The 27,030-nt window shown below is 38.5% G+C and overlaps 1 protein-coding gene and 1 pseudogene across 3 annotated transcripts in view; both read right to left on the reverse strand.

Moving 5' to 3' along the window:
- Positions 1-1,476: 1,476 nt before the first annotated feature.
- LOC138170159 (PRELI domain-containing protein 1, mitochondrial-like) lies at positions 1,477-2,101 on the reverse strand (annotated as a pseudogene).
- A 19,285-nt stretch (positions 2,102-21,386) lies between these two features.
- CUNH8orf89 (chromosome unknown C8orf89 homolog) overlaps positions 21,387-27,030 on the reverse strand; it is an 88,213-nt gene continuing 82,569 nt past the window's right edge. Inside the window, exon 7 of one of the 3 annotated variants that reach the window (XM_069100120.1) lies at positions 21,387-24,157. In XM_069100120.1, coding sequence (XP_068956221.1) covers positions 24,009-24,157 — 149 coding nt within the window. In that variant the 3' untranslated portion in view covers positions 21,387-24,008. The remainder of the gene's footprint in view (positions 24,158-27,030) is intronic. The other 2 variants (XM_069100118.1, XM_069100119.1) reach the window with 2 other exon arrangements.

A 27,030-nucleotide genomic window follows, 5' to 3' on the forward strand; every position in this document is an offset into this window, starting at 1 on the left:
GAGAGAGAGAGAGAGAGAGAGAGAGAGAGAAAGAGAGCTTCCTTAATTGACATAAAGTGCAAAGGTCAAAGTCCACCCTTAGGTCATATGTCTTAATCTCTTCAATCAAAAAGTTTTTTTTCTTCTTAATTGGAGAAGTCCTTAACTCAATCGTCTAAATATAAAGGTCAGAGTTCTCCACCTCTAGGCCACAGTGAGTCATAATTTTCTCAGTTTGCATTAAATGCCCAAGGAGAGGTCATTTCATCTTAACTCGAGGCAGGCTCTCAGCTTCCATGGTTCCTCTTCCATGGTCCCAGCTCCTGTACAAATCTATCCAACTGCCACCTGGGTTCAAAGGCAGGCAGCTCTCAGTTCTTTGTCCAGCTTCTTGTGCAGTTTTTATTGAAGCTCACAGTGTCTGGTCACCCTGAAGTCCTTCACAGTTTCTGTTCCTGGGAAGACAAAGTTTAACAAAGCCACAATAACATCCATTTACATTGCTTGCATCTTCATCAATTCATTTTCTGCCTGTGAAATCAACATAGACCCAACAACAAGGTCTGAGGAATCAACACAAATCATCAGTATAGTCCCTGGACCTCTGAAAATGTCTGTAAGATGCTCCTCTGGGATTTCTGTAAACACACAACATGAAAATCCTCTTTTAGAGGTTCTGAACCAGCAGCAAGGTCCCAGAGCTTCTGTAACAACAGCACTGTCCTCTATCAGCAAACGAATCTGACAAAGTAACATCAAAACAGACAGACAAAGTGCTGGCACCACAGTCATGCTTCCTCCCAGTTCTCCTCTATTCTTATTTCTCAGTTCTTCTCAATTCTCAGCTCAATCCTCAGTTCTCATTTCTCTTCTCAGTTCTCTGTTCAGTTCTCAGTTCTCTTCTCTCTCTCCAGCAGTAGCAGCCCAGTCTCCAGATGCTTGATCTCAGCAGTTCTGTCTCTCTAGGTTGGGCTTTTCCTTATATACAGTATTAGCTCCTCCCAGTTCTGCCCCTTCCAGTCATGTTAACAAGTCCATCCCACTGTGGAATTCACAAGTTTTGGGTCTTAATACTTGACACAAATCATGAACTTGGAACAAGGTGCTAAGTACCTATTTGATTGCAAATACAAGGGCAGGGAAGATCTTCAAATTACCATTATCATTACATGCCTCTGTCTTCAAAGCATGTACAAAGTCCCATTATATTCATAAAATGAAAAGTTTGAAGAAGATCTCTAAGATCCCTTCAAAATTTTGTAATTTTTTTCACGATTGAAAATTGCTTTTTAATAATAAATTACAACTGAGACACAGGGCAGATAATGGGACAAGAGCTGAATTGTCTGTGGGTTTGCATTGTGTTGATGACCTGCTTAGGGCTGGGGCTCTGGGCCCAATGCCAGATCTAGCCAAGAAGCTCTCAGCCTTAGGGATTGGTAATCTGGGAGGGCAGCCGGGCCTTTTTGTTGCAGGGGAAGCAGTAGGGTGACTCCTTTAAACACACTGTTGTTGCTGCTGCTGCTTCTCAATGGCTGCCTTGCTGTCCAGGTCCTTGGCCTTCATACCTGCCAGAGCAGTTTCCTTCACCTTCTCAGTTGCTTCTTTAACTGTTTCAACAACTGCCTTAGAAGGAACTTCACTTTGCAGTTTGGCCAAGATGTACTCAAACCACTGATGGTCTTGGTCACATTACTTTTGAATTTAGCTAGGCCACACTCCTGTTTGGCTCTGGAGACCCGCAGACAAATTTCAGGAGACCCAGGCCTGCTGTCAGATTTCAATCTCGTCACCGTTTTAAGGCTTCACACAGTAAACACATCTTTCCTCCACCACCATCAGCTGGGCATGGTTGATGTTCCAGGTGAAAGTAGTCATGGTCTGGTTCTGGGGGTCCACCATAGAGTCCTAGAGCATGTACACCAACTGCACTACATTAATGGGAAAGAAGCCCTCTGGTCAGTGGAATGTCACGTTGGTTTGTGTTAGTAGCCACCTGGACAGCACCTTCCAGGGCACGATGTCCTCCATCAGCATGTGCTTGCTGTAGGGATTGGGGTAACACTGACAGAAAGGTCTCAGGAGCTCCAGAGCATGCTCTGCCCAGGAAATACTTCACCATTGTCCAGCCAGGGGTCAGGGTCGAATTGGGGCAGTGTCGGGAGGCTCACAGCATTGGGGGCAGGGGAGAAAAGGATCCCAGGCTCCCACTCTCCTTCACTATCCCAAAGCAGAGGTCACCACTGTCACCATGATGAGTATGTCTGCCTGCTCAGCACTTCTGGTCACAACCAAACCCTCCCAAAATTCTGTTATTTTAATTATTCCATATCAAAATATTGAGTGTCATCAGGATTGATACTAAAAAACAAATAAAAAGCAAAATATTTTTACAAAACACTTGCTTAACCTTCTATTAAAAATGACTGCATATAGTTCCAAAGTGTGTCAAGGCTAGAGGAGAATCCTGGGTGTCATGAACTCTAGTTTGAACTGTAATGCTGCCGAGAGTTATGATATGACTGAGAGCTATAACACAGCTTTCATCATTCATCCAAAAGAGCCTTTTCCCACTTTCCCCAATTGTTCACTTTCTGACTCCCTCCCCTTTGCTGGACATTTCCCTGGGAGCTGGATCTCAAAAAGTCTCAGTCTTTTCCCATGCTGGGCAATTTGTGTTTCATCAGTCTCAATTTCTGACCCCCAAGTGACTTCTAGAGGAACAGAAGTGGACCCAGCCAGATGCTGGGTGCTTTCTCTGAGGTTTAGCATATGCACAGTCACACACATGTACTCTGTCCCCATTCCCTCTGATTCTCAGTTCTCTGGCTGAGAGCCACAGAGTCCCACCACAATATTATTACAGCCTTAGCCAATTTCTGCCATTTGGAGTTTGGATCTCCATAGCATCAGGCGTAGGTGGGAGGCTAGGATATAAATTTAAGTTCTGTTCCTGGCACAGTCACACATCCTGCACTTTTCCCCTTTGTTGCTCTAGTCTCTAGCCAATCTCTGTTAAGACTCAGGGTATTATTACTTCTTGCTGCTATTGCAGCCTGAGCAAATTTTTGCCATTTGGATCTCCACAGCACTTGATGGGGGGAGGGTGAACCTGTGGTATGCAGTTTTGTTGTAAGCCAGTGTGTCAGCTTGTGCAGCCCTGTTGCTGGGAGCATGGTGGATGGTGGGTGATGGGGTGCTGAGTGAGCATATTCAGGATTGGATATTAACCTTCTCTATTGTTCATCAAGCTTTTGCCTTATTTAGGTTGTTGGCATCCTAGATCATGGAAAAAATTGAAGTTGCTTTATCTCTGGCAGAAAATTCCTGTTTTGGAAAGGTTTGAGAGGTCATGAGGATCATAAAAAATGCCTAGTCTTCCATATTTCTGGAAGTCAAAAATATGATGTTCTGGTAGTGTTTTGAGGTTTATAGAGCACTTCCTTCAAAATAACTTGGTGAATTATACAATGCTAAATTATAACTTCAGTAATAAGTTAGACTGTACAACTTGCTTATTTATAGAGTAGTCCCAGAGACTGTTAGGGACCCTGTCGAGATAATTTACCCTCAAGCACTTATTGTCCACAGAAATATTAGTTGAACTCTCTGATGGGGAGAAGAGTAGAAGTTGTGGATAATTAGTTTGCCAGATGCTGAGTAAAAGAAATCACTTACCAGTAATCCAGAAACTATTTCAAACAGACAATAGCTCAGAAAGCAATGTTTTGAGTAAAAAATATTTTGTATTATAACCCAGCAAAACCTGCCCTGAACTAAGGGAAATGTCAGTTAGGACAAAGGAAAAGTCTGAACCCAGAGGTAACTTTTTTCCTATTTAGAACATTTAGCATTGAAAAAACTTACACAGCAAAACAGGAAAATGATAAATGTTAGAGAAAATGTGGGAAAGTTGGAACACTAATTCATTGTTGGTGAAGCTGTGAACTGATCCAAGCATTCTGGAGAGCAATTTGGAACTATGCCCAAAGGGCTAGGGCTGTATCCCAAAGAGCTCATAAAAATTGGAAAAGGACCCACATATACAAAAATGTTTATAGCAGTTCTTTTTGTGGTGGCAAAGAATTGGAAATCAAGGAGATGCCCATCAATAGGGCAATGGCTAAACAAGTTGTGGTATATGAATGTAATGGAATACTATTGTGCTATTAAAAAATGATGAACAGGTGGACTTCAGAGAAATCTGGAAAGATTTATATTAACTGATGCTGAGTGAAATGAGTAGAACCAGAAGAACATTATACACAGTAACAGCCACAGTGTGTGAGGACTGATTTTGATAGACTTAGCCCTTCTCAGAAATGCAAGAACCTAAAACAATTCCAAAGGACACATGATGGAAAATGCCAGTCATATCCAGAGAAAGAACTATAGAGTTGGAATGCAGGTTGAAGCAGACTATTTTCTTTTTTATTTTGTTTTATTTTGCTTTGTTTTTTCTTTCTCATGGTTTTTCCCATTAGTTATAAATCTTCTACACAATATGACCAAGGTGAAAATATGTTTAATAGGAATGCATGTATAGACCACATATCAGATTGCAAGCCAATCTTAGGAAGTAAGGGGGGAGGGAGGAGGAGAAAATTTAAAACGTATGGAAGTGAATGTTGAAAACTAAAAATGATTTAATTTAAAAAAAGAAAAAACTTACAGTGAAACCCTTCAGCTCAAATTTAGCAATGCAGCTCCATGACTCTGATGATTATTATAAACAGCCCATATCATCAACTAGTTCAGTTACAAGCGAAGATAGATCAGCAAGTCATAAGAGAGCTAGGTCTGTTTGATAATCACAGCAGAAATCAGAGAAGAGGTTACACATGTAACAAACAATACTAAACTTACCCATGTAATGTATACTTTGCATATATTGAGTATGTTCATTGATGCCTGTATTAATTACTGCATGTTTTAAGTGCACTTATTTGAATATGTACCATTTATTTGCTTATATGCTCCTGCTATGGATTACTGTAGCTGCATTTGTCTGTGAATTGTACAGTATTATCTCCTTATTGGCATAATTGCTCATGCTTATGGTATTATTTATTGTTATGTAAGCATCTTCGTGTCTTTACTTTGTTTTGCTGTTATTAGCTTGGGTACTATGGATATGCATGTGTTCTCATGAAATGTGCATGTTACATGTCATGCATGTAATGTAGATATAAGCCACATTAGATACAATACAGCCTGTCAAGTGATGCTTTATGCAGATGATCTTAACTTGGGGCATAAATTTGGTTTTATATAAATTTACATATATATGTGTATACATATATAAAATTATTTAACATAATTGGCCTCCTTTGCGATTCTATGTGTTTTATTTTATGCATTTAAAAACGTTATTCTAAGAAAGAGTCTTTAGGCTTTACCAGATTGCCAAAGGGGTCCATGAAAAAAAATTAATAATCCCCATTTTATACTGTATTGTATCTCTTACGTATCTCTTCTTTGATACCCTAAGATGATTACTTGGGGTTCTGCTTTAATCATTTTTATTCTGTTAAGTCTTGATGTTTACTTTATGATTTTTATTTGCAGATGCCTAGTATACCTCAGGATTTTGTAAGGAACAGAAAATTTCCAGCCTGGGGGTGGAATACAGCACTCCCTCCAGGGATCAGTCAGAATGTTAGCAATCTGGGAACTAGACGGAGAGCACTGGCGTTTTTGTCTGAAGGGCAAAATGCCTTTGTTGATCTTGGGAAAGAGACAAGTTTTGGTCCTATGTAACTGAAAGAAGCCATTGTCTTGACTTTGAGGATGATGGAAGATGGTAAAGAATGGTGCATATTGGAGCCAGTATGTCATCTCCACCAGGATCCTTATGCTGAAATTTTCCATCTTGGGTTCAGCTGCTTGGCAACTGAATTACTTTTCCCCAGGACTAGGGTACCAAGGAGGAGCTTTTGGCCTGAGATACTGTGACAAAAATGGGGTCACCCCAAAGCCAGAGAGAGCATTTATTTGACATGCAAGAATTGGAGTTTGCTGATGAAATGAACTTGGAGATCCCTTCTTTCCATTTACCTTTTATACCTCTCATGCACTCCCTTGCTTTTGCCCATTCCCCAACAGAGGGTACAACAAAGAAGAAGCTAATCATGCTGGTTCTTTTTTCCTTGCCTCTCTTGTGAATTCAAATAGTGAGGCCACACAAATAATTGTTATTTCTTTAAGTAGCATTCTTTTCTTTTTGGAGGGCAATTAGGGTTAAGTGACTTGCCCAAGGTCACACAGCTAGTTTTTGTGTTAAGTGTATGAGGCCACATTTGAACTCAGGTCCTCCTGACTCCAGGGCAGGTGCTCTATTCACTTTGCCACCTAGCCACCCCTAAGTAGCATTCTTTAAGTTGTTTTTTTTTTTTTTAATGCTTGTGACACTATTAAAAATCCAGATAGCCTTTAGAATCCTTGACAATGGTGCTCACTTGAATGTGCAGTGAAAATGGAAAAGGAAGAAGAATAATCCCAAAGGGAAGTAGGTTTAAATATTTGAGGATTTGTACATTCAAATTAGAGTAACCTGACTAGGGATTCATGAACTATCTATTTAACTGAGATGAGAATGATTCTTAGGGATAAAGAAGAGACCAACACTGAGGACCAGATTCCCCTGAGATGTAAGTAAGCCTGTAGAAAAGAACCCTAGAGTGCTGGGCTGGGAAAAAGGAAGACTCATCCTCCTGAGTTCAAATCTGGCCTCAGACACTTCCTAGCTGTGTGACCCTGTTTGCCTCAGTTTCTTCATCTGTAAAATGAGCTGGAAAAGGAAATGGCAAACCATTCAGTATCTTTGTCAAGAAAATCCCAAATTAGGGGCGGCCAGGTGGCTCAGTGAGTAAAAGCACCAGCCTGAGTCAGGATGACCTGGGATCAAATCTGGGCTCTGATACTTAGCACCACACCCAGAAATAACTGGCCGTGTAACCTTGAACAAGTTACTCAACCCCGATTGCTTAAAAAAAAAAAAAGAAAATCCCAAATTAGCTCATAAAGAGTGTGGCACAACTGAACAACAACAAAATAGATGGTACAGGGATGGCTAGGTGGTGCAGTGAATAGAGCACCGGCCCTGGAGTCAGGAGGACCTGAGTTCAAATCTGGCCTCAGACACTTAACACAAAAACTAGCCATGTGACCTTGGGCAAGTCACTTAACCCCAAATTGCTCTCCAAAAAGCAAAAAAAAAAAATCTTTAATGTACTCCCTATCTGGATAACCCAGAGGAGGAAACATATTGTAACAAAAAAGATAATTGAATTTAGAGTCGGAAGACTTGGATTGAAATTCAAACCCTTCCCCTTATTACCTGTGTGATCCTTTGCTTCTCTGGTCTTCAGTTTTCTCATCTTGAAGATAATGACATTTCACTAGGTAATCCCTAAAACTACAGGATCCCAAATTCTGGATTAAGCAACAAATTTGGAATTAGATCAGTTTTTACTGTTTGTGTTCTATGTGCCTGCTCACATACTCATATATACTGTAGCATTTAATGTCTTATTATTACTGTAGCACTTAATGTCTTAATTTAGGCATCCTGGGATCCCTCCATCATTATCAATCCAACCAGACAGAATAAACATGACCTAATAGCAAAGCAATTCTTCTAAACAAAGCTATGTGGGATGGGCAGGTAGGCCTGCAGGCAGCTTGAATTGAAATAACCTTCATCCATCTTAAAGCTCATATTTGCTTCCTCTTCATTAAGTGCTACCAAGGTAGGAAATATGCTTTTGTTTACCTCTTTGCATTTCTTAATATATCTTTGCGCCAAAGGCTTTATACTCATAATTTTGCTCTGGTTCTGAAAGACCAAAGTAGAGCTCTGAAGGCTCTCTCTGTATAGATATTATTTTTAGAGCTCATGGAACCAATAATTTTGAAAATTCCTAATGATCACTGAATATTTATGGAGTGCCCTTAGGGTGAATGGCACCATACTAGGCACTGTGAAGTTTATCCTGTTAATTCCCTGACTATAATGTCATAACCCAAGAATTGTTTCCTTTTGATAGAGCAAGTAATTAGGATTCTAAGTAAGTGCAGATTTCTATATTCATAAGGATCATTTATGTTAGGAATAGGCAGTAACATCTAGCACTTGGAGATTCCAACATGTTCTCATAATTGAAATACTTTAGGGAAGGCTGGTCGACTTAATGGATAACAGAACTGGCCTTTCCACCCTTTGCATTCAAATGCAATTTGTCATCCAGAGTGAAATGAATTTGGTCATGTGTAATCCTTCAAGATGGATCAGCCTCATCCCAGAAAACCTCATAACTGTGAAAGGGGCATTGAAAAAGAAAATTTTAAAAAATGGTTGCAAACACACATCAATATACAAGCGATAAATTCCATTTCTGAAATGTTGGGTAACTGTCCCTCTAGGAATGGACAGCTGAACAGCAAGCACAGTCATAGTTCATTTTCTTTTTCCAACTATGTAAGGAGGCCACATTTGTTTTTCACTTTTTCTGCCCATAATTGAAGTCCAGTCATGTCATAACTTCATGACTGTGCTTGGTTTCCCCTTTTGACCTTCAGAGAGAGACATTCCAACTCTAATAGTCTCACTTGGACAATAGGATCTCCCTACATTGTAAAGACAAGCAATTTTGAAAGATTTAAGAACTCCTTTCAATGCAATGACCAACCTTCATTCCAGAGGACTGATGATGAAGCTTGCTACCTATCTCCTTGAAGAAGATGATGGATTCAAAATGTGGAATGTGACATGTATTTCTGGATGTGACCAGTAAGAATTTGAATTGTCTGACTATGTGTATTTGTTACAAGGGTTTTGTTTGTGTTTTTCTTTTGTCAGTGGAGGGAGGAGGAAGTAGGGAGAGAAAAGAAGTGCTTATTAATTGAAAATAAAATAAGAAACGGTAGAAATCATTATGACTTCAGAGAAACACAGACAAATGCATCTAAGTAGAGTGGGCAGAGTTAGGACAACAATGGGAAGAAGCACTAAGAGTGATCCTCAGGGTATGAGAGTCAGTGATCAAAGTATCCAGATTTCTCCACGCCTGCTAGACAATCCTCTGACTCCTAAAGGATTAGAATCGTCACTAGAAAGGACAAAAGCAGGTTGTGGAGAATTTACCAGAAGATGGTTCCAGGACCTCCCAGAGCTTCTTAAGCCCAGAGAGTATACAAACTACTTAACAGTAATTTAACTCAGGTTACCCAAGTAAATCTTTTGTTCCTGCTCATGGTTCCAACTTTCTTAACTGTCATCATTAATTTAGTGTTATATATGCAACATGTTATATTCTGAAAGGATTACAAACATGGCATAGACTAGACCTCTTATTAAACTTTTAAAATTAATAAAAGCTCATATCTATTTATAGAATTTGCAAAAGAGAGGCAAAGGCATAGTGGAGGGTGAGCTGGCCTCTGAAGAAGGCCTGGGCTCCAGTCCTAACTTTGCTACATGATGATCATTAGATCCTGGGCAAGACTCATTGCCCCAAGGAACACTTTAAAACTACAGTTATCCCTTCTACGGTGAGACTTTCCCTGTCCAGGTTACAATGCATCTGGGTCAGCATAAGATGTTAAATGGGAATTTTGGGGAAATTTTGCAAAAGCCACAGATGACACACAAAGGCCAGCAGCCTTCAACACACAGCGTGTAACCAAATAGTTAACCCAAATTTTACAATAAGGTACTGTAAACACCCCAAAAAAGAAAAAGAAAAAATTCAGAGTTGCTCTGGTACTAAGGGAGGGCCAAAAAATTTTACACTGATTTTCTAGATCGTGAGAACACCATGCTCCTAAATCCTGAAATGTGGAAGGGTAACTGTATAAGTTGTAGAGTGGGTGCTGAGCTATAGTGATATAATATTACATACTATATGATAATACTATATTGATATTACATACCAGGAGTTCCTTACACCAAAGAAATCAGAGGTCTTATCCAAAAATATATAATTTTAGTGTCTTCCCTCTCTTATTTATTTCTTATTTATCCAGTAGAGAGTTTGTATATAAAAATTTGTCTGTTTATTTTCTGCCCCATTGGACTGTGAGCTCCTTGCAAGCAAGAGTTGGTTTTTGCCATTTCTTTGTATTCCCAGGGCCTAGCACATAGTGCCTAGAATAGTAAATGCTTAATAAATGCTTGCTGGCTGACTGACCAATAAAGCCCCTTATTTCTAGCTCTGACACTCCATAGTAGGGGCTAATAGAATGCCACAAGAAAATCCCCAAGTCTTAGTCATTCTACTTCCTGACCTAGAAGATGTTTCTATGGTCCATATGCTCCCTACTACTGCTCTGGAGGTCTCAAAGAGCTGGTGGATCTTTAGAAGCCCCTAATACCTTCCTCAAAGCTATTTAAGGATACAAAATTGCTCTCTCATTAAATAGTGCTTTAGAGACAATTTATTTAGACATCTTCATTTTGAAATGATTCTTGAAATATTGCCTTTATAAAGTCAATGGTCTATCAAAATGAGTGCCTACCCTGAGCTTGTCACAGTCTACTTACTAAAATGGAGTTTGAAGTTATGTAGTAATTCAGATGAACTGCTAGAAAAAAGCAATTCCAGTTGTTTAGTCATTTCAGTCATGTTCAACTTTTTGTGACCCCACTGGGGTTTTCTTAGCAAAGATACTGGAATGGCTTGCCATTTCCTTCTCCAGCTTATTTTACAAATGAGGAAACTGAGGCAAACAGGGTTAAGTGAGTTGCCCAGGGTCACACAGCTAGTAAACATCTGAGGCCAGATTTGAACTCACAAAGATAAGCCTTCCTGACTGCAAGCTAGGCACTGTAACCACTGCTTGAAGTCAAAAACAGTGTCTTCTCCTTAACTGGGAATTGGTGACTAAATGAAGATGGCCACTGAAAAAGAATCCTCATGCTCATAATCAAAATATCAGTCAACAAGCATTTATGAAGTACCTGCTGTGTGCATTAATTGCCAGGTCTGGTATAAGGTGCTGAGGATGTCCCTGGAAATAGGAATATCACTGAAAACAAAACAAAACAAAAAATCATACTTTCAAGCTTCATTGTCAAGAGGCTAAATCTAAAAATCTTAGCAGGAAGAGAGAATGGGCTGTATACCTTTACTGCCTCAATTCATTTCTCCCATATATCTCCTTCCTGTGTGTCTTTTTTTTTTTAAGATAGCTTTCACCATTTATCTTTATTTATTTTTGGTTTTTGGAGGGGGGAAGGCAAGACAATTGGGGTTAAGTGACTTGCCCAAGGTCACATGGCTAGTAAGTGTTTCAAGTGTCTGAGGCCACATTTGAACTCAGGTCCTCCTGACTCCAGGGCTGGTGCTCTATTCACCTAACTGCTCCCTTCCTGTGTATCTTTCCTAGGCTTCCCCTTACCTTGTTCAGGAGGCACTGGAAATTTATCTCTTTCTACCAGAGAAAGTTCTAAACATTGTCAGATGGGGACAAGCTCACTCAATTTCTATCCCAGTCAAGCAGGGAGATGTGCAGGCTTATTTTCTTTCTGTTTTATTTTTGCCACCCCTCCATCTTCTGTTCCCTATACTTTTTTTTCCTCCTTTTCCTTCCTTTATGGCATGACTCTGTGACTATTCTTCCTCATCCTTTCTGCAGCTAATTCAGGTCTTAGATGTTCCTCCCTCACTGACAAGTAATCTATGTCTGGGAGAGGTCCTGGACACATCTTTCTTCCACATATCTGTGCCATCTAGTCATCCTTGATATTATCAAGCAGCGTCCTGTGGTCTCTCTGAACACACCGTCATCCATTAAAGCAGTTCTGCGGCGGTAGTATCAAGTTAATAGGTGTCTTTTCGCAGGTTTGGGGTGGGGGTTTTGGTTTTGTTTTGTTTTTACTAATTTGAAAATGAAAAATGAGAAGGGACAAAAGAATGCAGTACTGAGTCTTTTTGTGCTTAGGACAAGTTCCAAGAATTGTTTCCCCAATTTATGGAGTAAAACCCTGGGGAAATAATCCTTGGGATTTTAACTGCATTTGTAAATCTCAAGCTTTATGGGATACTTCCTTCCCTCCCCTCCCCCATGAGTAACCCCTTTTCATAGTATAGCCAGAATGTTCTTTTACACAGAGGAAATCAAAGGAAAAGGATCACAACCACAGACCAAAAATCTGAGTCAGGAAGTAGGCCTAGGCCCTGGGGGTTCCCCTCCCTTGTGCTAGAACTCTGTACCCCTGCCATGTTGTAGCTGGCACAATTCTCCCCCTCTCACTTCTCCCATTCCAAGTTAGGTTCCTAGGGACAAAGGGTAACAGCACCTCAAAACTAGAGTCAAACTGGAATTAAAAGATTGTGATTGCTCCCCCCATCCTGCCTTGGCCGGCTGAAAAGCAGAGCAGGAACATCACCTTTTTACCCTAAGTACCACTTTCCAGCACCTGACATATATTTAAACATCCCTATTTTTCATTCTTTCAGCAAACAGAATCTAAACTGCCTATCCAGACCCATTTCTACCAGTGTGTATCTTTCCTTTGCACAATATATACAAAGGCTATGTATATAACTTCTATCTAACTTTGTCTATATTTAATCATCCTGGGTGTTTGCTTGCCTACTGTCTGAACTCAAATATAAACTACTTGCGAACAATAATCATATTTTCCCTATAGTGTCTACTATTGTGCCATGTATCCAATGTCCACCATATAAATACTTCCATGAATTGGCTCCACCCCTCTCAAAAATCACCATGGAAGGAGATTCTGCAGCCTTCCTTGGCAACCTCCTAACTCCTGTAGGCTACTGCAGGAAGAACATTCGTGCTAACCCCATGACAACAGAGACAAAAACAAGCTACAGTTTTTGTGACACAGACAACACATTCTCCATCACCGTGGTGATTCGCGGTTCCGAAGGCATTTAATTCCCCTGGATCTGTTTTGTAGCCACACTGAATAACTACATACATCTCTTCTGAGAATAAGAAAAAAGGGATTTTTTTTTTTCATGGCAAACAGACCATAAAAAACTCAGGAAAGAAGCTAGAAGGATATAGAAACTGAATTTATCAAGTGGTTGTATTTTGCAAAATTTGCCTGTAACTAAGGAATAAATTAGTTGCTAGGCATTGGTATCTTTTTCTGGGAGAAAGCAGGGAGGGTAAACCTAGTCAGATCACTCTCATTCTTAGTATTTGTATATAATCTTTCTAAGAGCAAATCAAGGTGCTAGTTGAGTTCTTCATGGAAATGTAGTCTTTTGGGGGTGGAGAGGCAGCTGGGTGGCACAGTGCATAGAGGCCTGAAGTCAGAAAAAAATCATTCTTGTGAGTTCACATCTGGCCTCAGACACTTACTAGCTGTGTGACCCTGGACAAGTCACCTAACCCTGTTTGCTTCAATTTCCCCATCTGTAAAATGATCTGGAGAAGGAAATAGCAAACCATTCCAGTATCTACGCTGGGGACACAACTAAAAAAATGACTGAACCACAACAATCTTTTTCCCCGAGGCAAATATTTAAAGTCTTTATTAGATCATCTAGAAAAATTGGAGCTGCACAAACTGCTAGTTAGGAATCCCTGCTAAAGCCTTTCTAATGTAACTCAGGCAAGTAGGGTGGGGTGACATGATTGATTTACTCAATCAGCCCCTCCCTTACGCTATCCTCAAACCCAAACATCAGCAAAAATCACAAGGAGGACTTGGGCTGAATCCCTCCTAGGTTTTTTAGATGGAAAGGAAGGGCTCATTAAGGTCTATAGGTATAATCCTCTGATTCTGCCCCCTCTCCAACAATTAGGATTCTTTTAATGGTCTAGATAAGCCTGGCCACACAAGAGAATGGTCTGTGATTTTCTGTTATCAAAAACCCGTAGACTGCCTTTCATCATGCTAAAATTATACCCTTCCTGGAGTGAGTGGGGAAAAAGTCAGGAACTGGTGATTGGACCTCACTCTACCAGCCTCTGAAGACGAGAGAAAAGTATCAGGGCCCTAATTCCAGTCATTCTCAGTTTATAATACCGCATACACGGCTGTTTTTAACAAGGTCTGCTGAGATCTCAACACATGTAATATTTATCTTTTCTGCACCCATAGACTGACATGGCAGGCATTTTGCTCAGCCCTTGGAAGCTGAGAGTCAGACTTTGCTTTGATTTCTCAGACTCCCTTGTTCTCTGAAAGCTTTTGGCTCAGTCACTAACTGTTACATGGATAGAATTTCTAAATTCCACCTACTTTGGATAGTCAGGTAATTATGAAGTTGTCATAGCCTTTACAATGTTACCAGATGTTCTAAACATCCCGAAGGTAAGGATGAGACTGCAGACCACTCAGAGTCAAGGAAGACCTAATTCAAACCAGCCTCAGATACTTACTAGATGTATGACCCTGAGCAAGTCATTTAACCTCTGATGCCTTGTTTTTCTCAACTATAAAATGAGAATAAAATAGTATGACATTTAGAGAAAAAAAGACCGATAGATGGGTTACAGCCTGGATATGATGGCTATCTTTAAGTATTTGAAGGGTATCATGTGAATAGGAATTAGCAGTTGGATGGAATATATGGATGAAAACCATTTGAGGAATGGTCAGATGAGAACCATTTGTTTCATGAAGACGGCTGAAGCAGGTGCTGTGGAACACTTTGAGCTTGATCAGACATGGTGGGAAGATGCCAAGGTCACTGTATTCCAAGTCACTGCCCTTCATCTTGACTTTTGCCTTGCTACTGGACTTTGATGACTCTGGGAAAGAGAGTGCGGTGGATAACGTTGTGAAACTCTGCCTCACTTAAATCCAATTCTTGAGCAAGTCAAGATATCTGATATCACCCCTGATGTCACTGATCCTCCTTGAAAATGAAAGACAAGGGGCAGCTAGGTGGCACCGTGAATAGAGCAAAAGCCCTGGAATCAGGAGGACCTGAGTTCAAATCCAGTCTCAGACACTTAACACACACACACACACACACAAAACTAACTGTGTGACCTTGGGCAAGTCACTTAACCCCAATTGCCCTCCAAAAAAAAAGAAGTGCTTCTCAAACTTTAAAGAGCCGTATAAGTGTTATTAATATTGTTATAGTGGAGAAGATGACTTCTGAGTTTCTTTCGAACTGTCAGATTATTTGATTCTGACATAACTGGGCATAAATAAATGTATATTCTAATACATAAGGTTTCCTGCCTGAAATCATACAAATAGTAAGGTATATATGTATCCAAGAGTTGTTTAAGAAACTGATTGGAAGAATACTTATCAATCAACATACATCTATTTAGTGTCTATTGTGTGCCAGATGTGGCACTAGGGATACAAAAATAAAGAATGAAACAATCCTTATTTTTATTTTATTTATTTTTTGGAGGGGGGAAGGCAGGGCAATTGGAGTTAAGTGACTTGCCCTAGGTCATACAGCTAGTAAGTGTCAAGTGTCTAAGTCTGAATTTGAACTCAGGTCCTCCTGACTCCAGGGTTGAATCCTTACTTTTAAGAAGCTTACATTCTTACTTATAAAGGAATCTATTTATATTTAGTAACTGCTAATAAAACAATAAAATAGAAATAGTTTATAGGCTTGCTTCCTTCCAACTTTAGATTAGTCTGGTTAACAGTAAAACAAAAAGAAGACCTCAACAAAGGACCAATCAAGCACAGAAATTCTTGGGTTGAAGGAGGGCAGAGTATTTCCCCAATGTGTTTAATCTCACTTTCCTCTCTCTATCTCTCTTATGTCTCTTACTGTCTCTGTCCCTGTATCTCTGTCTCTCCCCTCTCCTCTTATACCTTCCTTCCTCTTCTCTTTTTCTGTCTTTCTGTCCTTTCTCCTTCTCTTTTCCCCTTCTCTCTCCCCTTCCTCTCTCCTCTCTTTTTCTGTCTTTCTCTCTGTCCTTTCTCCTCTTTTCTCCTCTCTTTTCTCCCTTTTCTCCTTCTCTCCATAGAAGTGTGCATGTTTATGTGTATAACCTAACAAATGTACTTGGCAAGTAAAACTGTATTACCCAAGTTTTTATAACTACAAACACACACCCCTATTTGTTATACATATACATGCAAATATATATATAATGTATGTACTCTCATATCGATCCCATCAATGCACCCTTTGAGATTCAAAAAAGATACTTTAAACTTACAATTTCACCATCAATGAAAGGGTGTACTTATTTTTACATACCCCTACACAATCCTATCCTCCTTCATGGTTTCATTGTTTTTTACTTATATGTTTACATGTATATTTTTATATAAAATATCCTCAAAGAGGTAGTTCAGTTTTAAACTTTAAATACACATGCAAATGTACACTATACATATGTATGCATGTATGTACACATACAATAGCTTTGTACATATGCAACACACATGCACATACACATGAGCATAACATGACACATACATGTGCATATATAAAAATATATACAGCATGGCATAATGGATAAAGACTTAGTCTCAGAATAAGGAAGTTCTAGGTTTAAATACCTCCTCTGACACATTGTGACTGGGTGAGGGGTGGAGGGAGAGAGAAAGGGAGAGGGAAAGGGGAGAGACGGGGGAAAGAGAGGAAGAGGAGGAGAGGGAGGGGAGAGAGGGAGAAGGGGGGAAAAGAGAGAGGGGGAGAGGGAAAGGGAGAGAGAAATAAGCACTTATTAAGTGCCTCCTTTGTTCCAGGCACTATGCTAAGTGCTTTACAAATATCTCATTTAATCCTCACAACAACTCTGGGAGGTAGGTGCTATTAAAATTTCCACTTTACAGTTGAGGAAACTGAGGCAAACATAAGTTAGGTAATTGTTATGGGAATGGGAATTTAAGATCTTCCCTGCCCCTAGGTCCTTTGATAGGCTTAAGTTCACCTGGAACCTATGGTGAGAGGCTTGGTTTTTAGGAATGCCCACACCTTGGTGCTCTGTGATTGGGCAGTGGGTCAAGAGGGTTGTGACATTCTCTGAGCCAAGAGAATGCTATATAAACCCTGATGTGAGGCTTTGTTTGGGGGCTCACTTTGAGAAGTGTCGTGTGATTTGGCCAGACAAGACTCTGGGCAGCCATCGATCCCCTCTCCCCCCCCACCTTTGAAAACCCAAATGTTGGTGCCCCCCTCTCTGGTAACTCTGAGTAGATATGGATACAATGGTCAGACAGTTGGAAGTCTGTTTGCTGCTTGTAACTTCTGCTTATAACTTGTTTGTATTTTGTTTGTATTCTCTGAAGTTCAGGGTGCTGACCTTTATCCCCTGAACTAGGTAAATGACATATGTTTGATTAAAGCAAGATTGTTAACCCATTTTGGGTTGCTTTCCTTTAGAAAAGCAGATCTAAGAACTTGTGTTGGCAGCCACCCTGAGTATGTTGGGGTGCTTGCTGCTACAGTAATTTTCCCAGGGTCACAATCAGGACTAAACTAGAAGCAAAAAGTGATAAAATATAGCATGCAATTAAAGAAACTCCAAACTATTCCTCTTTAAATGAACTCCAACCTGATAATGGAAATAATAGCAGACAACAGACTTAAAATTTCTTAAGGAAGTGTAACTGCTGTAAAACCAGTCACCACAATTAGGGAACCAGAAAAGCCTTGTAACTGCCTGAGCCAGAAAATATTGATCTTCTTTCCAAGTAGAGAATTAGAGCAGCTGAAGACAACAATGGTTAAGAACATAACCCATCTTACCAAGAGGGATGGCAGAAAATTATCTCATAAAATAGTAAAAACCCACAAAAGAAAAACAAATTGATGGAATACTGTGGAGAATTCCCAAGAGAAGTTATCCTGAGCACATTTAAAAATCAAACTAGAAGTAGAATAACAGACAAAAAAATTTAAAGATCTGTGGAGATCTGGGGAGCAAACTCATTTCTCTATTAAGGGGAGCCCCACATTTGAATGTGAAAGTCCATGTACTGTATGAGCAGGTAGAAATAGACTAGAAAAATGAAGCAGAGAAGATCTGTGTTTAAGGTTATAAGGGCATTGAAGGATTGAGTTACCAAAGCATCTGAGAGGTGGGAGGATATCAAAAGCTTGGGGAAAACCAAAGATATTACTACTAAAAAAAGACAATCAAGAAAATACCAATAATTATATGCCTATGGTCCTTACATCAATGATATCAAGGGTCCAATGTAAAATACATAATATATTGATGTCAAAGGAGGTACGTAAGCCTTGAGAGAAGCACAGTGCCTGGCACACAGCACCTGGCACACAGTAAATAAGTTCTATAGAAATGTTCGCTATCATTATTTTTATTATTATTGTTACAAGCTTTGCAATTTACCAAAATGAATTTACATGGAAGAAACATGCACTAAATGATATAAACCAAGATTTATCAAATATTAGAACTAGAAAATCTTTTGAAGACCCCTTTTGTCCAGCTCCATCATTTTTCAGATGAAATTCATGTCAAGAGTTGAAGTAACTCACTCAAAGTCACCCAAGCACTTAGTAACCAGGGTTGAGATTAGAACTCAGATCTCTGGTTTTCCAACTTAGTAATAGAACGCTTTTGTTAAAAATAACAACAACAACAAAAAACCCTGACGCTATCAGTTATCAATTTTAAGACAACTTTACAGTTAATTCAAATTTATTCACCTAACTACGGGTAGATAAACATCAGAGACCCCTTTTCACCCACATTTCACCGAATACTCATATTTGGCACAAGATGCAGAAAACTGAGAGGCCAAGGTCTTTCTTGTTTATTTCTGGTCATCTAATAAGAGATAACACCACATCAGAAAGACGCGGTCCTAAAAGTCAAGAAATGCTTATTTTTTTTTTCCTTCACTAACTGTTATTATGTATTCATCAGTGGGAAGTCAAAGGAAAGTAACTGTGTCCCTAATTGTGAAATCAGGCATTTTCCATGCTTAACAAAAGCTTTTAAAGTAACCTGTCATCACTTTAGTGAGATTACCAATTCCTGCAAGCAATTACTATTCCAAAGCAGGGCTCCATTCTTTAAACATAAGCATCAATCAATATGCGGACTCCAAGCATCCTGAAACTGATAGACATTAAAAAGCAAAAGCTGCTTTCAGAATCACAAATATTTATTTTAAGGTAGGTCTTAATTCAGCCTTCCACAGACACAGGGCTGTTTGCTGAGCCAAGCAGCCAGCAGTTGGCATGTTTCTGTGACATAAGCCATTTATTTCACCCTTATTAAAAAATGACTCCATGCCAAGCCACCTGATGAATGGGAGCCAGCTGTTTATAACTGTAGTTAGCCCCTCTCTCTTATTATTTCCATACTAGAAATCTAGCTAAAAAAACCTAGAATGGTTTCATGTGTTGCAATTACTTTGCTGACCATGTGAAAGCTGAAGAAGGCTAGCAATTAAACTCTGAAGTATAAATCATATATTGGTAGATAGTTAGTTAATAACGTGGGTCAAAGCTGGTCCTGGAGTCATGAAAGAACTGAGTTCTAATGCGACCTCACTAGCTGTGTAACCCTGGATAAGTCACTTAACCTCATTTTCCTCGTCTATAAAATGGGGATAATAGTAGCACTCACTTCCCAGTGCTGTTGTGAGGAGCAAATAATATCTATAGAGCATTTTGCAAATCTTAAAGTACTATATAAATGCAAGCTGGTATTATCATTTTTATTATTATTATTATTACATGTTAGCCAAGGAACTTCCCATCCCTTTGACTGTGAGGGGATGCTCTACTCCTCACATAAGGGGAAAGGAAAATCAAGTCATGTAATATTTCTTTTTGTGTATTGTTTATATTTATATGACACTAATGTGTACAAAGTACTTTCTCCATCATAATCCTGTAAGGTAGTGTTAACTATTATTCTATTTCATAGTTGAGAAAACCAAGTCTCAGAGAAGAACAGTGACTCACCCAAGGTATTTCCAACCATGCCTTCATTTCTAACTCAACATATCTAAAATAGAACTCATCTCTGATATTTGAGTAATGTCCTCCAAGAAAGATTTCCTATTCCTATTTAAATGGCACCATCATTCTTCTAATCACCTAAGTACAAAACCCTGGAGTCATTTTTTTACTCCTTACTCTCCCTTGCCCTCCATATCTAATCATACCTTTCTGCCTTTGAATTCTTTGGGAAATATGCCCAGTAGTGGAATCTCTGGGTCAAAAGATAGAAAAGTTTTAGTCACTTTCTAGGCATAAGTCCAAATTTCTTTCCAGAATGTTAGTACAAATTAATTCACAGCTCTACCAAGTGTATTAGTGTGCCTGTCTTCCTGTAGCCCTACCAAAAATATTTCCATCTTTTGTTATCTTTGCCAATTTGCTAAGTGTGAGGTAAAATCTGAGAACTGTCTTGATGTGCATTTCTCTTATTACTAATGATTTGAGCAATCATATAGTTGTTAGTAGTTTGAAATTCTTTTGAGAACTGTTCATATTCATTGATATCTTTTCCATTGGGAAATAGTTAGTGGCCTAATAATTTCTGTTAATTCCCTATTTATCTTAGACATCTGTTGGAAAGGTTCTTCTCTCCACCCCCTCTACTCCCCACCCCCATAGCTTGCCTAATTGGAGTTTTCTTTGTGCAAAAACCTTTCTATTTGGTGTAATCAAAATTGTCTCTTTTTATCACTTGCAATTGCCTATCTTCCTTATTTGGTGTAGAATTTTCCTCCTAAACATAGGAGGAAAGCACTTGATCTTATTTCCTTCTAACTTATGTTGTGACCTTTCATATTCAGGTTGTATACCCATTTTTGCACTTATTATGCTATATGGTTTAAGATGCTGGTCTCAACCTAACTTCTGACAGTTTTTCCAGCAGTTCTTTTCAAAGAGGAAGTTATACCCCTGAGTTATTTGTGTTCTCAGGGTATTTTTTTTTTTTAGATTTCCTTTTTAATCCTTCCTTATCTAATTTGTGCCACTGGTCTAGTTTTCCATTTTTTAACCAATATTAAAATTTTTTTTTAATGATTACTGCCTTATAGTATAATTTGAGATCTGGAAGTCCCTTTTTTCATTATTTTCCTTTATATGCTAAGGCCTTTTGTTTCTTCAAATGAACTTTTGCTTTTATTTTCTCTAGCTTTATAAAGTATACCCTTTGTAGTTTGAGTGGTATAGAACTATATCTGTAAAAATTATTTAGGTAGCATTGTCATTTTAATTAAATTGGTGAGACCTAACTTTTCACAATGACTTATTTATGTATACATTGTTTTTTCCAATACCATCTAAACTCCTTGAAGGCATCTGTAAAATTTTAACGAAAAACATTTGAGCCAAATTCAGTTGCAAGGCTGAAAATTACAATTTTGTTAACAACTTGATCCAAGGGATATAAACATTCACCTGTCATTTCCCTAGTAGGTTTGATTTAGATACCTTCATAATGCCCACCCCCAATTTTTTTCTCAGTAGTAGGGTTTCGATTTTTCCCCCCACTGAATTAACTACATACTTTATCCTAGCTTCCTACTGAACCATTACAGATCCAATAAAACCTTCGCTGTTCTCAATGGTTAGGATGTTCTCATTGGTTTGTGTGTGTGTGTGTGTGTATAATTTATGAGCAAGCTATACACACTCTTTTGAATTTATGAAATTAATCAAGAAACTAAGGTATTTTTGAAAAATATTTTATGTTTTCATCAGCCAAAATTCACCTTCTCATCTGTTTATCACATTCCTCCTCCCCAACTGAGAACACAGTATTTATATCAACAATGTGACACTAATGGCAGCTGCTATGAATATGCAGATGTATTTCCAGGGTTGAATCGCAAAATATAACAACCTCTCTTCCTCAAAGATGAAACCAAGATAATTTATTCAGATACCAGAAAGCCAATTCCACCATGGTAACAAAGAAGTTTATACATATCACCAATCCAGGGAGTGGCAACATCCCCAAGCCTTCCCTCCATTAGGCCTCCCCACAAACAAGCTCCTGTAGGCAAAATTCCTCCCTCTCTAAATCACACTAGCTGCTCTGCCTCACTCTCCTCAGTTCTGCCTCACTCTCTGTTTGTATTCCACCCATTTGGCAAGCTACTCCCACCATGTGCTCCATGTGACTCAAAGTATGAGCTGGACCAAAGTTCAAAGCAGGTCACATGGACCCATTAAAAGGCAGGGAAGATCTTCAAATGCCCTTAACATTACAGTATTCCCTCACATTTATCATGATTTTTTAATCCATTTCTCAATTTATGGGAAGCCCTTCATTTTCCTACTTACTTCATTTGTTGATGCCTCAAAAAGCTACGAATATTTTTGTCCTTGTTTAGAGTTTGTTTTGCTTAGAACTAATACTTCCCTTATTCTACACTTCCTCATATTTCTCCTCCCTTTCTCCCCTTTTCCTCATATTTCCATTGATTGAAATGTATTCCTATACCTAATTCTCTCTCTCTCTCTCACTGTGTTCTTTCTTTTGACCAGTTCAAATAAGACAGGGGTGCGTTTTTCCCCCTTTAGCATTATGTTTTGTTCTTCTGGTAAGTTATTCTTGGCCATTGGACCATATATCTCTAGCTTTCTGGAATGTTGTTTCCAATTTCTTCCTTAATAGTGGGAGATGCTAAATCACATATGATTCTGAGTGTGACTTGTCAGTACTTAAATTCATTCTTTCTGTTTATTTACAATATTTTTATTTAACCTGGAAACTTTGGATTTTGGCTGTGATGCTCCTGGGAGTTTTCATTTGGGGATTTCTTTCAGGAGGTGACAGATAGATTCTTTGCTATTCCACTTTATCCTCTGTTTCTAAGAGATCTGGGCAATTTTTGTTAATGATTTCTTGAAATAGGACTGTCTAGGCTCTCCTTTGTTTTTGTGATGGCACTCAGTCCAATGATTCTTAAATATTTTCTTTTTGATTTGTTTTTCAGGTCAGTTGTTTTTGCTATATATATAGTTCTGGAAAACCAGGCTTTGTTAAATCCCATTGTGATTCAAATGGAGCTACTAGACTATACCTTTAAACTCAGATCACTCAGGCTTTCACTGATCAGCTAACAATAGGTCCCAGCCCAAACTTCACTTGCTCATTGTTTGGGTTTTGATGAGTGCAAACAGTAATTGTTTTCTCTTCTGGCCAGAAATTCTAAGTTTCTCCCTCTCCCCCTCCCAGAGTGATTATTTTGGGAAGTCAAACTAAGCCATCTTCTTGGGCTTTGCCTCAGACCAACTGAGACCTGGGAAAGAACTGGGCTTAAAAAGGCCGAGGTCTGCCAACGCTTTGGGACCATTGTCAATCGTCTTGACTTAGGTCTTGAGAAGACTCTAGAAGAGAGAGTAAGGTTGATAAGTTTGCACAGCTCTGTCTCACTTAAATCTAATTCATTTGTAAGTCATGACATCACTCTCCTAATATCCCTGGTCCTCTTCTAGAAGAAGGATAAAGAACAACCATAACTGATGCAATTTCTAGGGTACTAAGTACTCACTCTTTTTGCTATGACATTTGAGTAAATCCTTTTCCTAAAGAACTGAGTCTACTAAGTGATTGTTAGGAGGAAGTATACACATTGTAGTTCATGAGGTAGTGTTAAAAGGACAACTACCATAGGGTTACCCCTAAAAGACTGGAGTAGAAGCAGCTCCAGTCCAGGGATTCAATCTGCTAATGCCAGTGTGGGATGGAGGAATGAACCCTGAGGGAAGTGTTACATGTAGCCAAAGGATAATTTCCCTTATAAAACCATGCACTAAATATAATGCTTACAAATACCTCCATACTAACAGTTCATTTATAGACATTATTGATAGTACACAAAATATAGTGAATGATTTTTATGTCGTAAGATATACAAATTTTCTATGTATAAATTCCCATGAGACACAAATTTAAATGTCTCCTTGTAATGTTCATAAAATATTTCACATATTGTTCAGTATATAAACATATAAAATATTTATTAGCTATTTACACTTCCATTTTTAGGTAAATCATTGAACATCATATTATGCATGACTGCAAAAAAAAAAAAACTCAAACAACACACACCTACATCAGATACCAATGAAGAAAACCATATCACCCCCAACAGTATTTTGTCAGCAGTCTGGCAGCTCTCGTTTCTTGACTTTTTTTAATTTTTTGCTTGTTTCCTGACGAATAGTGTCATATTCTAATATGGTGAGTTCAGAAAGTCTCTGTAAATATTCTGGTGGTGCTCCAGTGAGAGGACTTCTAAAATTAAAACCTTAAAAAGAAAATACAAAAACTTGAGACAAATGGGGCATGTGTCTGTATTTGACAAATCTAATTAATAAGTAAAATACTTGCTTCACAACTGAACTTCAGCTATGTCTCCACAGAACAATATGAAATAGAAATGCTACTACTTACCACCTATCCAATAAGATCAATATAAGGAAAACAGTAAGACATTTTGAAAGAGATTATTAGTTCATCAGGGAGATATTGTTATATGCACTTATTAAAGGTGACAGGGAGTATGGAATGAATACAAAAGGAAGGAGTGTGATTAGTATGAATAAATGGTAGAAATTCAATAATACAAAGTCAAAAGGAACAGTTAACCTTTAAGATAACCAGGAACTCACTGATAGTTTATTTTTCTTCATTCATTCTCTTGACCCTTTCTGGTCAACTTAGCTGGCTAAAGGAAGAAGTAAAGTGGTACATGTTAAGGAGCCTGATAATTGAGATTATAGTAACCATACTCCTATAGAATATGTACAAGAATATGATTATTTTCTACTCTACCATCTACAAAAGCTTCAACAGTTCTAAAATGTCAAGAATATTTTCATTTAATTTTCCTTAACCAATATGAATATTTTTTTGATTTAGTCTGATAGTGAGAGAAACTACTTTTTTGTATCTGGTGACACAGTGGACAGATCACTGGACCTGGAGTCAGAAAGACATGAGTTCAAATCAAGTGTTAGACACTTGCTACCTTTGTGACTCTGGTCAAGTCACTTAACCTCTGTCTGTCTCAGTCTTCTCAGCTATAAGATGAAGATAATAATAGCACCTACCTCTCAGTCATTATGAGGATAAAATGAAATAATATTTGCAAAGAGTTTTGTAAACCTTAAGGAACTGTATTAATGTTAGCTATCACCATGATTATCATCATCTGATTCACGGAGAAACTGGTAGCTGAAGCAGAAATGAAAGGAAGGCAGGACAGGGAGAAGTTTACACTTTAAAAAAAATTCATGATAGAAATGAGCAGAAAAGCTGGACATAATCTGACATATGTCCTAGATTTTAGGAGAACAAATATCAAAGGATTTAAAGTAAAAGGACAAGCCAATAATCTAAATTTCTACTGAAGGATAGGAATGATACTTGAAGACAGGACAGTGATAAGGACTGCAATTATCATTGGCACAGGGAACACCCAGATATGCCAACTCTTTCTACCAATACAGGTAAGTGCCTGCTGTACAATTTATGACCTTAGAGAGTTGTCTAAAAGAACTGTCGTGGAAAGTGCCTTGCCAGGGTCATACAAGTGAATGTGTTAGAGGCAGATCTTTCTGATTCTGAGGTCAGCTTTCCAAGCACTCCACCAAGGCTACCTCTCATGTTTGAGGACGCTGCAGAAACTATTCCAAAGGGGAAAAAAAGGAATAGAGGCAGGGTCCTCTATTGTTAAAGAGACGAATATGCATAAATAAGGAACTCATAGTCTCACTCATGGTTTTTTGAGGAAATTTATTAAAGATGGAAGAAAAGTCAAGTAAATGAGGATAAACACAAAAGTGCATCACATTCTTAGGAGAATAGTGTCTGGAGATTTAAAGCTGAGAACGAGCTGAAGCTGTCAAGTAATGGGATTTTGTTAGCTATGCAGGAGCAGGAGGGGGGTCAAAGAAGGGACAGGGCTGCTTGAATAAACAGGATAATGATAGTAAATGATGATGAGAAGGCTGATATACCCAACTTTGGTCTTGCTTCTCTTTTCTTTGTCAGTACTACTAACAGTAGTCACTTTATATATTTTATCTAGTTTGAGCCTGAAAACAACATAGCAAGGAAGGTACTACAGCTATTACATGTCAGAGGATTTGTACTAAGATTTAAATCTTAAATTAAATCTTAGTAAATCTTAGTGCAAATCCTCTGACACTTATTAGCTATATAACTATAGACAAGTCATTTATACTCTGTGAGTTTCATTTTCTTCATATTTAAAATGAGATAATAATACCTGTAAGCTAGGTGGCACAGTGGATAGAGTACTGAGCCTGGATTCAGGAAGATTCATCTTTGTGAGTTCAAATCCAGCTTCATACACTTTTTAGCTATGTGACGCTGGGCAAGTCATTTAACCCTGTCTGCCTCAGTTTCCTTACTTGTAAAATGATCTGGAGAAGGAAACAGCAAACCACTCCAGTATTTTTGACAAGAAAACCCCAGATGGGATCACAAAGAGTTGAGCATAACCAAAAAATGACTGAATAACAATTAATTCCAAATCCAGCACCTGAAGAATGATCTTTGAACTAGAAAGAATAAAAACTATTAACAAAGAGGTGAAGGTGAAGGTATGAAAGGATAGTAACAGAACTTGAGCAGCCCTTGCTTGATGAGTTTAGGTTACTAGGCCTAGGCAAACTACATTGTAAAGCAGAGATGTCAAACACAGGACCCACAGCACTCCTTAGTGTAGCCTAAACCAGATTAAAATGTAAATTGGGAAATATTTAACAAAATAAATAAAAATGCAATAAAACACAGATAATATTATGCATGAAAACAATATCAATATGTGCCCTGATGGATCTTTATGCATGGTTTACTGGCCTCTATTTCTATTTAAATGTGACACCACTCCCCTAGAGCACCAAGGGAGGACTGGCAAATGGGATCCATCACTAAGCCACTCTTTTTTTTTTCTTTAAATTTTTAGTTGATAATTTTTTTTTATCATCTTCATTTTTGGAATATATCATTCCCACCATCCTCTTAGCCAGTCATTCTAACAGAAAAGAAAAAAAGAAAAACAAAGTTCAGGGACAGCTAGGTGGCACAGTGAATAGAGCACTGGCCTTGGAGTCAGGAAGACCAATCCGGACTCAAACACTTAACACTTAC

This window comes from Petaurus breviceps, unplaced genomic scaffold (assembly GCF_028583685.1).
Source record: "Petaurus breviceps papuanus isolate PSGF00001 unplaced genomic scaffold, PetGlider_PUasm1.0 38, whole genome shotgun sequence".
NCBI lineage: Eukaryota > Metazoa > Chordata > Mammalia > Diprotodontia > Petauridae > Petaurus > Petaurus breviceps.